The sequence below is a fragment of the Sphaerodactylus townsendi genome, linkage group LG08, assembly GCF_021028975.2.
Source record: "Sphaerodactylus townsendi isolate TG3544 linkage group LG08, MPM_Stown_v2.3, whole genome shotgun sequence".
Classification (NCBI taxonomy): domain Eukaryota; kingdom Metazoa; phylum Chordata; class Lepidosauria; order Squamata; family Sphaerodactylidae; genus Sphaerodactylus; species Sphaerodactylus townsendi.
Genome location: NC_059432.1, coordinates 67499232 through 67514963, shown reverse-complemented (window position 1 = coordinate 67514963; position 15732 = coordinate 67499232). Strand labels below are relative to the sequence as shown.

Here is a 15732-nt window from a genome sequence, read left to right as displayed (position 1 = left end):
GGCCCATATTGGGTCTTCCAGTCCTGAGGGCTGTGCAAGCTCAGGAGCAGTGTTGGTGCTGGCTCAAGGGTCCTTTGGGAAGGCATTGGAGGGTGCACCTTGCTGGAAGGGTCTGCCAACTGGGGTTTGAGAGCAGGTTGTTCTCCTCTTAGGTCTCCTCTTCCCATTCTATATCATAGCAGTCCACAACACTGTGCTGCTTGCAGTGACCAAATGGTAAAGTGGAGAAAGAGAATTTCCAAGCCCAAGGCTGAAGGAAAGTAGTCTTCATTGTCAAGGCTGAAGGAAAGTAATCTACAGTTGGAATCCCTAGAAGAAATATATTGGGCAGTATATTGAGAACCCTGTAGAAATTCATTTTCACTTTGAAGATGGATGTAACTGTACTGGCTGGTAATGTCTTGCATTGTCTGGGAAATGTATTGCATCTTGAAGTTGGCTGCATGCTAACTCCATCTTTAGGTAATAGGGAAGAGGAGATATATACATTTCAAATTAATTGGAATAATTGGAACATTCTGCTTAGGTAATGGGATATGAGCTGTGAAAACCTGTGGTCATTTAAAAAAAATTCTGTGTAACAAGTAAACAGTTTGCCTTGTGTTTTCGCAGGTAATGAGTATTCCTATTACAATGTAGTCCTGAAGGCAGCTTCCGAGAATCTTTCACTATTGCAGCAGAACTTGTTGAGATTTGCTTTGTCTTTACGTTCTTATTCTGCTACTGTTCAGGCCTTTCAGCAGGTTAGTAAAGAATTTTGCTAAATCTTCTGATACTTAAACAGGATTGTTGTTTTGCACAGGCAACAGTTATGTGTTTAAAAGAAAGTTAAAAGAAGTATCCTGCCCCCCTCCCCTTCACTGACAATAACTGAAACTCCTGCTTACATCATGATTGATAATATTCTGATGGACCACACTGAGGTGGTGGATGAATTGCCCTCCCTTGTTGCCTGCCAGTGCAGAATTTTTTCTGACAGTTTAAGATGAACTCTTCTTGTAACACTTCCACTTCCTTCATGTCAGCCAAGAAAACTATTGGGCTGCAGAAACACTGCTTTCTTCAACTGTTTTTAAAAGTATGTTTTCCCCTTTTAAGATTACAGAGGCTCTGACCTAGATGGCCCAAACTACTTTCCTCTCATTAGATCTCAGAAGCTAAGCAGGGTTAGCCCTGGTTAGTATTTGGATGGAAGACCACCAAAGAATGTCAGGGTCGCTATGTAGAGGAAGGCAATGACAAATCACCTATGTTAGTCTCTTAAAACCCCTGCTGGGTTACCCTAAGTCAGCTGTGACTTGGTAGCGCTTTACACACACACTCAGCCTCACAGAGAACTTTCCCAGTATTGTGCATGTTTGATTTTCTTCTCAGTACCCACCCACTGTCCCTCAACAGTTACTAACAGTCTGTTGGGAAGGAATTGGGGTGGAATGGAGGATGGATCTTATGGAAGAAAATTACAATAATAATACCCCTCTATGTTCAGTATAGCTCCATGATGAATGCCTTCTCTTGATTGCGTCTGCGATGGAGTGGTCTTTATTGTGCCTACAATGTGTCTTTGGAAGAATTTGAGCGGTTGATTTTGCCTTCCTTGCTTGGATCATATGGGCTGGGAAGGACAGAGATGATAGAGACTCTTTGACCATTTTGATGTGGCCCAGCGTATATAACTCTCTCCCTGTATTTGTTCACCTGGTGCCTTCACCTTTGTGTTTGAAGTGCAGATAACATTTATGTTCTCTGAGGACAAGAGGCATGTGATGTCAGTTAGCCCTTGTTGCCCTCCTATTTTTTTGCTTTGCAATGTAGTTTTACCGTTGATGGTTTTAAATAGAGATCTTAACGGTTGCTCTTCTTGCATGATTTAATTTTGTCATGTATGAACTGTTCTTGCTTTGGGTTCTGATTTTATTGTGAACTGCCTTGGGAACCTTGAGTTGAAAGGTGTCATATATATGTTACCAGTAGTTTATAGTTTCTAAAAATATGCTGCAAAGATATTATCCATTGGAATTAGTGTCCCTAAATCTTGTTGCTTTTATCCCCCCCCCCCCGATAAAGGAGATTGGCACCATAGAATAACAGGTATATTTTAATACAGATAGCTGCTGATGAGCCCCCACTGAAGGGATGCAATGCATTCTTTGTGGTCCACGGAGAGAAGACTTGTGAATTTGACCAACTTGGATTACTTTTACAAATGGCTTCAGAAAGGTATATATATATTTTTAAAAAACAGACCTTTAAATCAATAATTAACTATTGTTTTTATGGATTGGATCCACTTATATGGGTGAAAAGTGGATTTTGTCCAATTTGTCTGTGAACTAAAGTCCTATCCTGTGCCGATTTTTGTCCATATGAATTCCATAATCATTAGCATATCATTGTCGAAGGCTTTCACGGCCGGAATCACTTGGTGTTAGGGCTTCGGTTGCATGGTTTGGTTTTAAGAGTATTCTTTCTCCTGATATACTTCGCCTGCATCTGTGGCTGGCATCTTCAGAGGATGATCCTCTGAAGATGCCAGCCACAGATGCAGGCGAAACGTCAGGAGAGAATGCTGCTAGAACATGGCCATACAGCCCGGAAACCACACAGCACCCATTAGCATAGCTTTTTCAAGGGTTAAAAGGCTCTTTTCCTTCTTCTTACACTAGTGCGAAAGTGGTAGGGTCCAACATTTTTTAATTTTAATAAGAACACACTAAACTTGTACTTTTCTACCAGATTTTGCTTGTTTGCTTGTTTGTTTATGAAGTTTGTCCACATTCCTATTCAGTATTCTTGGGTGCATTTTGAATATGACTTGTAAATTTAAAAGTGTCCTTGGAGGATTAATCAGTCCTGCCATCAATCAGAACCAAATGAGACAACTCAGTCTCTGATTTGTGTTGTTGGGGGTGTAGGAACATTTTAATGTAAGAATTAAAACTGAGGATTGTATAGACTTAATAATAAGAATGGTAGTTTTGGAGGAATATGTGGATTCTCACTTTCATTTTTTTTTCATTCATCTTTTGTCACAAAATTGCTTGCCTACACTTCCTTCTGTACAATATTACGAGGGTAGTAACTTTATTGGAAACATTGCCAGAGTAGATTTTATTTTTAAAAAGTTTTTTGAAAATGGTTTCAGGGAGGGCAGTCAGTGGTTTTAAGCCAGTTAAGGTTGTCTGTAATGTTTAAGCATACTTGATGTATAATGTCATTTAAAATGACCATGTTGATCTCAGCTGCATACAATATTTCCTTATTTGTGTGGAAATGAGAACCAACACATGGATTCAGATACGATTTTCATATCCAAAAGGGAACAGAGATGATGTTCTTTTGGGCATTAATTCAGCACACTAATTTTAAGGAAGTAGAGCAACGTTTGAATTTCTCACTTTAACTGTTCTTGGTGGATTGCCTTTGATTCTTCCATGAGACCATTGTAGGCTCTTTGAGCTTTAGCACAATTTTTAGACATAATTTTTAAAACGTTGCTGCATCAAAGTATGTATATCATATTTTTAAATAATTTTGTTGAACCACAACATGTATATGTGTCTTTGTTTTAGGCCAAAACCTTTTATGTTCAGAGGGGACCACAAGTATCCCGTTTCAAACCCTGAAAGCCCTGTTGTAATAATGTACGCTGACATTGGTTCTAAGGAGTTCTCCAGATACCACAAGCTACTACTATCAAAAGCAAATTCGGGAGAAATCACCTACATCCTTAGGCATTATGTTTCTGTAAGTACTGTTGTGACTTAGAAAAGGCTGTTTAGTTTCCAAGTCTTTTAGGAGAAGTTATTAAACAGAATGGCTTAAGTGACTCTGAGCATTTGTAAACTTCTGTTAAGGTCTAAAATAGTAAATGCTGTCCTTGTGTGGTGCAGTGTTACTTTTGTAAGTAAAGTGAACTATTGTGTGCCATAACTATTTGTTAATCAGGGCTATCTCGATGATGCATTCACTAATAGTTGACAGGAGTTTAAAAGATGTGGCGACTTCCCTTTGTTCATGCAAAGCAACAGAGAAAATGAACCTGAACTGAATGAGACACAGATTTGTCTTTCTAATTGGAACCAATGGGGCCTTTTCATCCCAAATTAAAGTGGCAATGGGTTCTTGTAATTTCTGATTGTAATCCTTTTGTTCTTACCACTCTTTGGCATTCTCTTTGCTCCTGCATTTCATTTTACTAACTATGGTGAAGTTATCATCTCTTTGTTAGAGGAAGAATGAAGCAGAGCTGTAGTCTTGTTTCCTGTAGTGGCCGTTCTCCTTCCTGTCTAAGAAATGGACATACATTTTACAGTAAGATAGCCCACACTGCTTGTGTTTGGAAAGATGGAGCACCTGTCCGCTCACTATCCCACCATCTGCTAGATGTTACCTCTAGACAAAGATAAATGTAGTCCAAGAGCACCAGGGCTGGGTCAGATCAGTAGACACCACATCATTTTCAGTTAATTGCCAATAAAATAGTAGTTTCTAGTGTAGCTTGGCCTAGGGAAGCAGCGCTGTTCTTCCTCTTTCCAGAAGGAGTTCTGAATAAGCCTCTAACTCACCTACCCCAGGGAGCAGTTTAAAGTCAAATAACCTTTTTTGCTGGCACAATGTTATCTTGCTTTACTTTTTCTCATAGAATCCAAGCAAAGAAAAGGTCTACCTATCAGGCTATGGAGTGGAGCTGGCCATTAAAAGCACAGAATATAAGGCCAAGGATGATACCCAGGTGAAAGGTGAATTCCTACCTTAAGAACAGCAATGGTTGCACCACAAAATGCAATATGCTTCAAACATTTCACATATCCACTAACATCTTGCTGAAAGGAACTTACAAATTTTCTTTTTATACTATCGCTATTATTTTTAGAAGATGGGATTATTCTTTTGCAGTATATTAGGACCATGTGGTGGCAGTCCTAAATGAAGCAGTATTGAGTAGCATTATCCCTTGAACCAAAGGACATCTTGGTTTGATTCTCCTGTCACTTCAGTTAGTTACATATGAGCCTTTGGATCTGCTCTTTGGGGAACCACCCAGAACTGTAGATTGGAAGGGTCTGTGGAATAGGCGAATCTGCAGGCTGACTGTGCCCAGGCAGGTAGTCCATTGGCTTTCCCTGAGCAAGAAGGCTCTAAAAAGTTTCCAGGAGATCCTGGAACTTTGGGTGCATCTGACGCCGTATTAACTTGCTCTATGCCTGTGTGCCTGCTAGCTGTATGCAGGATTTCTCCCAAGGGCCCTGTCCCAGGATTTGGGCCTCCTGTTTCAAGGTGTTCGTCTAAGGTGGCTCAGGGCTTAACTTTTGGCACATGTTCTTAATTGCTCCCCTGTAGCCTCTGTTTTTCAAAAAGAAACCTTGGTGCATAAAAAGCAGCAGGCTCCATAAATAAAGAGAAAGGCATAGTAAAAGTTAGTTGCACTTTATATCGCTTACTTGGTGTTCATTTTTCCCTTTTGATACTTAAATAATGGCTTTAAAAATTGTTCTTGAAAATATGATATTGTCGGGTTAGTCTAAGCACATGGTCAGTGTGTTTAGAAATTGGCTCCTATGCAGAAATTGATTGTGTAGCCGTTCTTGTTCTCTTTGAGACCGAATAAAGAATGAACAGTGTCAGCCCTTCGTGGCAAATAATTTTTAATAACTGGAAAAAGTGTTAGGCATTGGGTTCCTTCATAGCCAGAGGGGGTCTGGGATGTAGACTATTATAGTCATGAAGGAGTGGAAGGTTTTAGAGTGCCCCTTCCTGGAGTATGTCCCTGACCGTGGCAGCTGAAGTCATCAACAATAACACTGCAGAGATTCCAACTGCAGCAGCAAGTTGAGGAATAGGGGAATTCAGCTGCCATCATTTAGTCAAGTCAGGGACGGAGGGAGAGGAAACTGCGCCTGGGGCACAACCTGCCCGCACGGGTCCCCGTCCCTATCCACTCCTGCCCTGATCCACCCCGCCGCTGAGAAGGGGATCTGGGGGCGATTTGCCGCCCCCATGTGATGCTAATGTTGCATGCCTGGGGCGCAGCACCCCCCTGCCAGTTGCAGCTTTTCTACTGAGTAGAGTGCACTGTGTTATATATTGAGGGCTGTTGCTAAAAAAATCACAGTGATTTTTTTATTAAAGAAAGAAATAATGCTCGGAGAAACAGTATATATGACGTTTTAATATCATATGCTAAATCCTTGCAAAAACAATAGATTTGTGTTTGGAGATGTCCTGAACATAATGAGGCTGGTTTTCATGTTATAGGTGCAGGAACAGATGCAACAGTAATTGGGGAAAATGACCCCATTGACGAAGTGCTGGGATTTATGTTTGGAAAATTAAGGTAAAGCTATTCACTTTATGTACCTGTTCACTTTTTTTACTTTTCCACTTAAAACATTCTCTAGAACCGTGGTGGCGAATCTTTGGCACTCCAGATGTTATGGACTACAATTCCCATCAGCCCTTGCCAGCATGGTCAATTGGGGAACTAGATTAGCCTGTGCACTCCAACACATACTAGCTGGGTGACCTTGGGCTAGTCACAGCTCTTTGGAGCTCTCTCAACTCACCCACCTCACAGGGTGTTTGTTGTGGGCGTGGTTGGAGGGAAAGGAAATTGTAAACCCCTTTGAGTCTCCTTACAGGAGAGAAAGGAGAGGGGGTATAAATTCAAACTCTTCTTCAAAACCTACTATGGGAAAGAGAACTGAAACACTCATTTATTCAGTTGTAGGGCTTTGTTTTGCTTTGATCTACTAATAATTATTCATATATTACTGGTAACAGAGCTCCTGAATCCATGTCCTCTCTTTCAGGCAGCTATATCCAACCATGCAAGAAAAATTAAAAGAATTCAGAAAACATCTTGTCGAAAGTACCAATGAAATGGCACCATTGAAAGTGTGGCAGTTACAAGGTAATAATTCCATATTCAGACTTTCTTGCTATTAGTATAAACAGAAAATGTATTGGACAGCATCTGAAGGAAGTCCTCAGTGTTCTTCCTAGATGCTACTTCTAAGCATATTTATAATAAAATTTTCAATAGAAAGTGAATCTAAAGGCTTAGTTTTGAAGGGAAGAAGGGGCAAAGGTCTCCATCAAATGGATGGGATTTGCTGACTTTGTTGCAACATTGTATTTATGACTCGGACAGTACAACATTAGTCAAAATTATACCCTTCTGAGTCCATTAACTTCAATGAGTTTAACTCAGTTTAGAACACTGATATTCACCCTGTTTGCCTCCTAAATCTCTACAGTCATTCATTCCCAACTGGTGAGTGTTTTTGTGCTATGTATTCTTTTGGAGTGGGGATAAAAGTACAGTTTTGTGGAATTGTCTGTTTTTCTGAAAGTCATTTGAGCAAAGTGAATGCACTAGTTTGATCTAGTAAATCTAGATCTAGAGCCCTTTGGGGGTTGAGTGGTCTATTAAGTTTAATAATAATAATAATAAATTAATAATAGATTAAGAATGATCTCAGCTTCAAACAAGTGAGCAAGTTCAGTGGGGGAATATTACTGTGCTTTTCAAGGGTTCGGACTGATGTTCCAGCACTGCAGAATTTGGCTTTACTTTTTTGTTTGGTTTTGCCTAAGGAATTGCTTTATGATTGAATGATAATCTGTTTTTATTTTTAGATCTAAGTTTCCAAACAGCTGCCCGTATTCTAGCTGCTCCCACTGTGGATGCTTTGATGGTCATGAAAGACTTAAGCCAGAATTTTCCAACTAAAGCTAGGTAGTTCCTGCTCTTCTGTTAATGAGGGTATAATAGTAATGTTATGCTAAATGTTGGAATCTGTGAAAACTATTTAAACTCTCTTATACTGAGTCATACTGTTAGTCCATCAGGGTCACTGTTGCCAACTTTCATTGGCTATTCAAGCTCTTTCACCGAGCTCTTTCATACCACCTGATCCTTTTCACTAGAGATACCAAGGGTTGAATCTGGGACTTTTTGCATGTCAACGAAATGTTCTGTCATGCATCCACAGCCCCTCCCATTCATGTATTTATAAAATGGAGAAGGTTGTCATGGTTGTTTAAGATTGTTTGACCTCAGGTTTGTTAACCTCATAGTTAATACTCCAGGGTTGATTCCACAGAGGGATTTTTCATTATCCAAACTCATCTAAACTTTTGACACTGGCAAGTACCACTAGCCAAAGCTGAAGTATAACAGTTGGATACTTTGGCACTCACCAGTTGATTGTAATTTACAGTATGTTCAGGGCAAGGGTTGTAGACTTCTTTATTTTAGTATTAGAATAAGAAGCACGATGTGGTTACTGTGAAAGATATTCAGTTCTATATGTGGTCTAAATACTTGATTCTGAAAGCTGCACTTGTGTCATTTACTGATTTTGACAGTAATTTGAAACATTTCAGAGTTTAATTAGGTACCCATTTTAGTGTTGCAGACGACTGCAAATTTTAGTAAAATCCATGATAGAACTTGAATATATTATTATTATTCATAATATCCTTGTTGCAATGAAATCCATGCCTCAAGAATATTATGAATGAAGGAAATTTTAAAGTATTTATTTGCTCATAGGTGTAAAACTCTATGGACTCCAATAGAATCTGTTGTATTGGGGAGACGGGGACTAGAAATATATTTGAATCCAAACCAGAAGATTAACGGAAGATAAAATAGATTATGATCACATTGAATCTTTGTTTCTGCAGAGCAATAACTAACACAGTTGTGCCATCAGAACTTAGGTCAGAAGTTGAAGGAAACCAAAAGGTAACATTTTTAATAAAGCTTCAAGTGTTTTCAGAAATATTTTACCACCACAGTATTAAAAGTAATGTATTTTATTTTGAGGTGTTCATGTGGAACATTATGAAATGCAAATAAGGGGACTGGATCCAATGAAGAAGACCAGTCTCTGTCTTTTTGTTCTCACAGCTGTCCTCTGTGACCTCTGAAGAAGCATTGTTGTGTGGGAGGGGGCGTGCGGGGTATGTGTGTGTCTGGACCTCCATTAGAAAAAAGTCATGGACTTGAACTGGATGGGAAGAGTAATTAACATTCGCTGAAGAGGAATTCGGTTTTGTTTGTTTATCTCTCCTTTTGAACAAATCCCAGTGTGTCAGATTAGTAGCATAAATGGTTTTTGTGAAATATTCTGGGAATTAAACAAGTACAAACATAATGAGTAGCAAGCAGGAATTATATTTATCAATGTAATTTATGTATTTTATTATTGGTTCTAGATGACTGCGAACAGTGCATTCTGGAAAACGCTTGCTACTATCTGTCTCAATTGTGCTGTATCTTAAAGGGAAGAGTACAGTTTTTAAAATCTGAAAGTGTAGTACCGTATATACTCGTGTATAAGTCGACCTGATTTTTACCACAAAAAACTGGGAAAACTTATTGACTCGAGTATAAGTCTAGGGTGGGAAATGCATCAGCTACTGGTAAATGTAAAAAATAAAAATAGATATGGTCAGGCACTATTTGGGGGTCTCTGACACTTACTCCCCCCCCCATCTCACCAGTCCCAAGGTCTCTGCCACCGACCTCTCCATCCCACAGCTTGTCCAGCTCACCCAGGTCGACTGGCTGACACCCGCTGAGAGCCAGGGGCTGGCCGCCGCTGAGAAGAAGCCAGAGGCTGAGACAGTGGCTGAAAGGGGGAGGCAGAGAAGAAGGCAGAGGAGAGGGAAGCAGAGGCAGAGAAAGCAGCTGGAAGGGGGAAGGCAGAGAAGAAGGCAGGAGAGAGCAAAGACGGGAGAGGGGGAATGCCATACCAGAATTAAGTGGGACTCTCACTCACGTATAAGTTGAGGGGACTTTTTCAGCACAAAAAATGTGCTGAAAAGGTAGACTTATACACGAGTATATAAGGTACATCAAGAAAGCTGCTTTAACAAGTTCTCTGAAGATTCCATCTTCAAAGGAACTGTGTTACCACAGCAGTGAGGAGGGAAACTGTGGGGAGGGGAATGCCAAAATGTACAGAATGTAATTTGGATTCCTCTTAAGAGCTTGCATCACATTTGATTCCGTGTAACAGACTTCAAACTCCTCAGAACTTCTTCTGGGACTGAAAAACTGTATTTTGGGACTAAAGTGATGGAAAAGATAGTGAGGATTCTCTTTGGTTTTATCTACATCTCTGTTCTTACAGGGTAATCCTAAACAGAGTTGCAGCCTAAGTCAATTGAAATCAGTGAACTTAAGAAGGATGTGACTCTGTTACTGGTAGCTTAGCTTCAATGGAAGATATATCCTTTTCATACCAGTTGACTTTTCACAATGTTGTAGACCATTTGCCCATCCACAGTCACGGATGCAAATATGGCTAGCCATTGTAGCCTGTTTAATTATCTTGAATACCCTACCTTCATAGACATACAAAAGAGATACTACCAGTTGCTGTTAGCTTGCAGTGAGCAATGTTTTCTGGCATGAGGTGTCCGCTGTAGATTGTAGTCATGTGCATCACTATCCCTAAAATAGTCAGTTTGACAGAACAGTAAAATAAAGCTGTTCTGTTAAATCATTGGATAGATCCTGTAGAGGGGGAGGGAGTTGCTTGACACACAAGAGAGATCCAGATTTGCTTTACACACACCATTGAGAACTGATTCTTGGACATGATAGTATATCGGTTTCATTGTCTCTGGACAGAAAGTTATCAGAAAATTGGAATTTGTCTTCCACAGTCAGGGAGGTCAGTATAACAGTGTCTTGAGAACCAAGGTGGATTCTAAACTACAGTTCTAAATGACACCACTACTCGGCAGCGTAGAGTAGCTGTCTCTGCAGTACTCTACTCTGATGCCCCAATCAGGGATTTTTGAAAGCAACAGGGTTGGCCACTAGACCCCATCAGGCACTGCAAGATGAACACCATCACTTCTGTGGATGCCAAGTCCAGCTGCAGATTCACCGCAGCAGGATGGCCTGTTCAGTATCTACTCTGAGATTTCAAGCAGCTGTAATGTGTTCCTTTCTTGCTTGTTTTGCTACCACTAAAAGGGAAAGGCAGGTTGGATAAACTGTGAAATTTCTTTTTGTTTGTTTGGTGGGAAAGTAGCAAGTAGTGGTCAGACACCATATAATGAGGGGCTTGCTGTGTCTAGCATAAGAGAGCAAGGTCTTCCCACCCTTTTTTCCTTGTTTGTAATTTTCTTCTTCCAATATGGCTTTCCTTTTCTTCTGGTTGGGTTCTCTTATCCAGTCAGGGATACAAGTTTGGTTGGCCTTTTGAATCAGTGCAGGAATCGACCCTTTTCCACCTGCTTTCCCAACAACTCGATGGAAAATAACTTCATGTTAAGTCCAGCATCTTTTCTTGACCAAACATGAAATAGTAATGCTTATGATATTGGCATGGACATCTCAGAATGCTGCTTGTGAGTTGTGAAATGTAGTATTAGGTTAGCTTTCAAGTACAAGCCAGTGAAAGATTGAATACAAGCTTGTGCGCTCTTGAAGTCTCATGTAAGTGAGCTATTTTTAATCCTTAGGATTTTGCTAATGGCTGTGTTACACTTTTCTTCAGTTCTTCAAAGGGACATTAGGATTACAACCTGGCGATTCGGCCCTGTTCATTAATGGACTTCACATAGATCTGGACACACAGGACATTTTCAGGTATGAACTCCCTATGTATGCATCTTTCTTCTATTAAGTGACATGTGAAAAATACTGGAGCAAACCTGTAGCAATGTTTTCAAGTTTCTGTCTGATTTGTGCTCTTTCCAGTTTGTTTGATGTGCTGCGGAATGAAGCTCGTGTTATGGAAGGGCTGCACAGCTTAGGAATTGTAGGACATTCCATGCACAATGTGTTAAAGCTAAACATCCAACTATCAGACTCTGACTATGCTGTAGATATCAGGAGTCCTGCTATTTATGTGAGTATTGATGCCAGCTGTCTAAATTATGTAATGCAATTGCCCTTTTTGAATCTGTTGAATGTAATGCAACAGCCCTTTTTGAATCTGAGCTTTCACAGTACGGTGTGTCATAAAAGCATCTTAACTGTACATATGCAGAAGAAGTAGCAAAAGATTGAAGTTCTCCCGCAAAGAACTGTCAGTTTAGCAGAGGATCTGCAGAGACACAGGAAGAGATAACATTACCCTAGAAATCTTTATGAAAGGAGTCCTGTGTGTTGGTCCCATGCTGCTTGAATCATAGGTGGAATTCCAGATAGGGATTGAGCAATAATGGCAACATATAATAAAGCCAATTAGGGGTGTTTTGTTCTAGCTGGAGTGGACTTATATCTAGGATAGCTATGGATTGACAATTCTCATCAGCTACAATTGGCCATGCTGGCAGGTGCTGATGGGAATTGTAGTCCATAACATCTGGAGTGCCAAAGGTTCGCCACCACTGTTCTACAGGAACAAGGTTTTATTTATTTATTTATTTATTAAACTTAATATACCGCCCTATCCCCGAAGGGCTCAGGGCGGTGAACAACAGAAAATCAAACAGAAAACATAAAATCTTAAAACAGGTACATTCTAAAATGGGGCCCACGAGTCCCATATACCACCCTCTTCCAAAATTTGAGGATGGGTCCCAGTGATGTTAGGGGACCCTACTAGCAGGGGGGAAGGGCGGCACTATCGGGCGGCTGGACTCTCCAAAGGTCTCGGTGGAACAATTCAGTTTTACAGGCTCCTGCGAAATCTCTCCGCTAAGGTCCACCCGCAGGGCCCTAACAGCTGATGGTAATACTGTGTTCCACCAGGCTGGTGCCAGAGCTTGCAAAGCGCTCCTGGCCCGTGTGGAGGCCAGCCGCGTCAATCGTAGGCCAGGGATCTCCAGTAGATTCGCTTCTGCTGATCGCAGAGGACGCAGCTGGGACATATGGGGTAATGCGGTCCCGGAAGCGCATATCGAGGGTCCCAGGCCTGCTGCAAGGCCTTTGGAAGGTCAACACCCACACCTTGAACATGATTCGGAATTCGATGGGCAGCCAATGCAGGTGGCGCAGCACAGGGGAGATATGTTCACGAAAGGCACCCCCTGTGAGCAACCGGGCCGTGACGATGTTGCACCAATTTCAGTTTCCGGATCAGGTGCAAGGGAAGGCCCTCGTGAGAGCGAAGTTACAATAGTCCAGTCTGAGGTGACCGCTGCATGGATCATTGGTATGCGTTGTAGGTCAGTTGAGAGAGAAAGGGGGCCAGCTTCGACGGGTCCTGACGAAGATGGAAGAACGCAACCCGGAAGTATATATGGGCCACCTGGGTCTCCATTGAAAGAGATCTAATCCAGGTGGACCCCTTACAGGTTGCGAATCGGAGGGGTCGGCGCCAACATGGCCCCTCTCCCACACCGCGGCTGGAAATCCCCAATCCCACTTCCCCGACCATTGCCAAAGGATCTCCCCGCCTTCTCGATGGATTAAGCTTTAACCTGCTCCTTGTTGTAACCAACCAGCCAATCGCCTCCAAACATTGCTGTAGAGCTGCATAAGCAGCGGCAGCTCCCTCCATCAACAGAATGAGCTGAGTGTCATCAGCCGCATCGATGGCAGAGATCAGCCCAAAGCTCCGTACCAGCTGGAGCAAGTGGCCTCGCACATAGATGTTAAATAACAGTGCGGGGACAGCAGGTGCCCCCTGAGGCAGCAATAACCGCAATGAAGCCGGCACCTCTTGAAGTTTTGTCCCCACACCACATCTTTGCTGACTCCGCCCCCGGAGGAACGAGGGTAACGTCTTATTGAAGGATAGTGCCCCTGACTCCCCGAAGCGGCCAGGCGGTGGGTCAAAAGGTCGTGAGATCTAACATCACCAGCCACGCGGATCCGGCTTTGGTCAAGCTGCATATCGAGCGGCTCCAGACAGCGACGAGAACTGTCTCCATCCCATGACCAGCACGGAAGCCCCACTGGAAGGGATCGAAAGCCGATGTGTCATCCAGAAAGCCCTGAAGCTGCTCCAACACCACTCTCTCAATTACCTTCCCCAGAAACGAAAGATTCGAGACGGGGCGGTAATTGGCCAGATCTCTAGGATCTAAAGATGGTCTTTTCAAGAGTGGGCGGACCACCGCCTCCTTCAACCCATCTGGAAAGACTCCTTGCTCAAGGGAGTCATTGATGATCTTCAACAGATGGAGTCGTAGCTCCTCCCAGCAAGATTTAATCAGCCAGGAAGGGCACGGATCCAGAGGACAGGTAGTAGGTCTAACAGCAGCCAGGGCCCTGTCAGCAGCGGCTTCAGAGAGCAGGGAAAACTGGGCCAAACAAGGGCCTGAAGACGGCAAGGGAGCCTCCAGTTCGCTAATTGTAGTTAAGGTGGCCGGAAGGTCCTGGCGGAGCGACGCGACTTTATCTGTGAAAAAGCTCATAAAAGCCTCACAGCTAATAGCCAATCCATAATCTCCCAGAACCCTCTGGATAGAGAGGTCAGAGATCGAATTATCCTGAATAATTGTGCTCGGGCGAGAGCTAGCAGATGCGAGAGAGGAGGAGAAGAAGGCCCTCTTCGCCTCCTTCGTCGCCATCTCATCGGCTTTCATAAACGCCCTATAGGATGTTCCTCACAGTCAGCTTTACCTATCTCCTCCACACCCGCCATTTAGACGCCTGAGCGCTCGCTTCATATGCATAAGCTCCTCAGTATACCACGGGAGCTCGCTCTAGAACGGGGGCGCAGAGGACGCCTGGGAGCAAATAATCTCGATGGCATCGGAGAGGCGGGAGTTCTCCATCCTCCACCTGCTCGAAAGTGTGCCGGTAGGTTCAGGGTCCCCAGAGAGCATTCAGAAAACCAATTGGATCCATAAGTCTCCGTGGGCGGGCAAAAATCCGGGTCGCCTAGACAGGGGTAGCGCAGCATGTCCAGCCGCAGCTTCCAGGCATAGTGGTCGGACCCATGCTACCCCTGTCTGTAGAGGATAATGCACTTCAGATTAACCCCTGTAATCTAAAGACTAAATTCAGCGTAGGGTCAGTCTCTATGAGTGGGGCCAGAATTTATTAATATGAGAGGCCTAGTGTCGCCATGGATGACACCAGGTCCACAGTCGCCATATTAAGAGGTTGTGGTCGACATGGACGTTGAAATTCCAAGACAATAAGTCTGGGAAACCGCAACGCTTCCAGTCGGCCACCACCTCCAGCAACCACAGATATTGTCCCCCTGCGCGCTAGGCGACCGGGTACAATTCAGAAGGACAGCCAACCTCTCCATGGCCAACCACTCTGAAATTTCCACACACTCCATGCCAGTGCGATCTCCTGGACGGGGACTGCCCTGAAGGGAATGGAAATCATTTAATGAACATTTCAAGAACCTACCCTCCCCGGCCCTGAGTTCGAGACTGGTGGGAGGCATCGCTGAACCTGGCGGGTGCGGACTCGCTTTATAGCAACGGGTCTCACCTTCACGGTTCCAGGTTTTCAAAGTGGACAATAAGCCAGGTCCACTTTGCAGATCTCCGAGAAAATCCCGGAGGACTGCGGTCTTATTGTTTATGGACCTGGCATTGATCAACACCAGAGACGAAGCAGAGTGTCCCTGAACCTGTCCATCCTCGTTCCTAGGGATAGGTCGGAGGTCAGAAAGCGAGCGAGCATATCCATTTCTCACCCGTTGTCTATCATATGGCCGCCGCCTACCGCTATAATTACCCCGTCCCATTAAAACTGGGATCCTCAGCCCCAACCCTGGTGTAATTGTTGTAATTTCCCTCAAACCTAGCCATATACTATGCTAATCAGGGGGCAGAATTCAGGAT

The 15732-nt window shown here is 43.0% G+C and overlaps 1 protein-coding gene across 3 annotated transcripts in view; it reads left to right on the top strand.

The window, feature by feature from the left end:
• UGGT1 (UDP-glucose glycoprotein glucosyltransferase 1) overlaps window positions 1-15732 on the top strand; it is a 66575-nt gene that overhangs the window by 4581 nt on the left and 46262 nt on the right. For all 3 annotated transcript variants that reach the window (XM_048505603.1, XM_048505605.1, XM_048505602.1), the window contains exons 4-13: window positions 613-743; window positions 2108-2220; window positions 3573-3747; window positions 4646-4742; window positions 6259-6337; window positions 6813-6913; window positions 7642-7741; window positions 8695-8755; window positions 11529-11620; window positions 11732-11882. In XM_048505603.1, coding sequence (XP_048361560.1) covers window positions 613-743; window positions 2108-2220; window positions 3573-3747; window positions 4646-4742; window positions 6259-6337; window positions 6813-6913; window positions 7642-7741; window positions 8695-8755; window positions 11529-11620; window positions 11732-11882 — 1100 coding nt within the window. The remainder of the gene's footprint in view (window positions 1-612; window positions 744-2107; window positions 2221-3572; window positions 3748-4645; window positions 4743-6258; window positions 6338-6812; window positions 6914-7641; window positions 7742-8694; window positions 8756-11528; window positions 11621-11731; window positions 11883-15732) is intronic.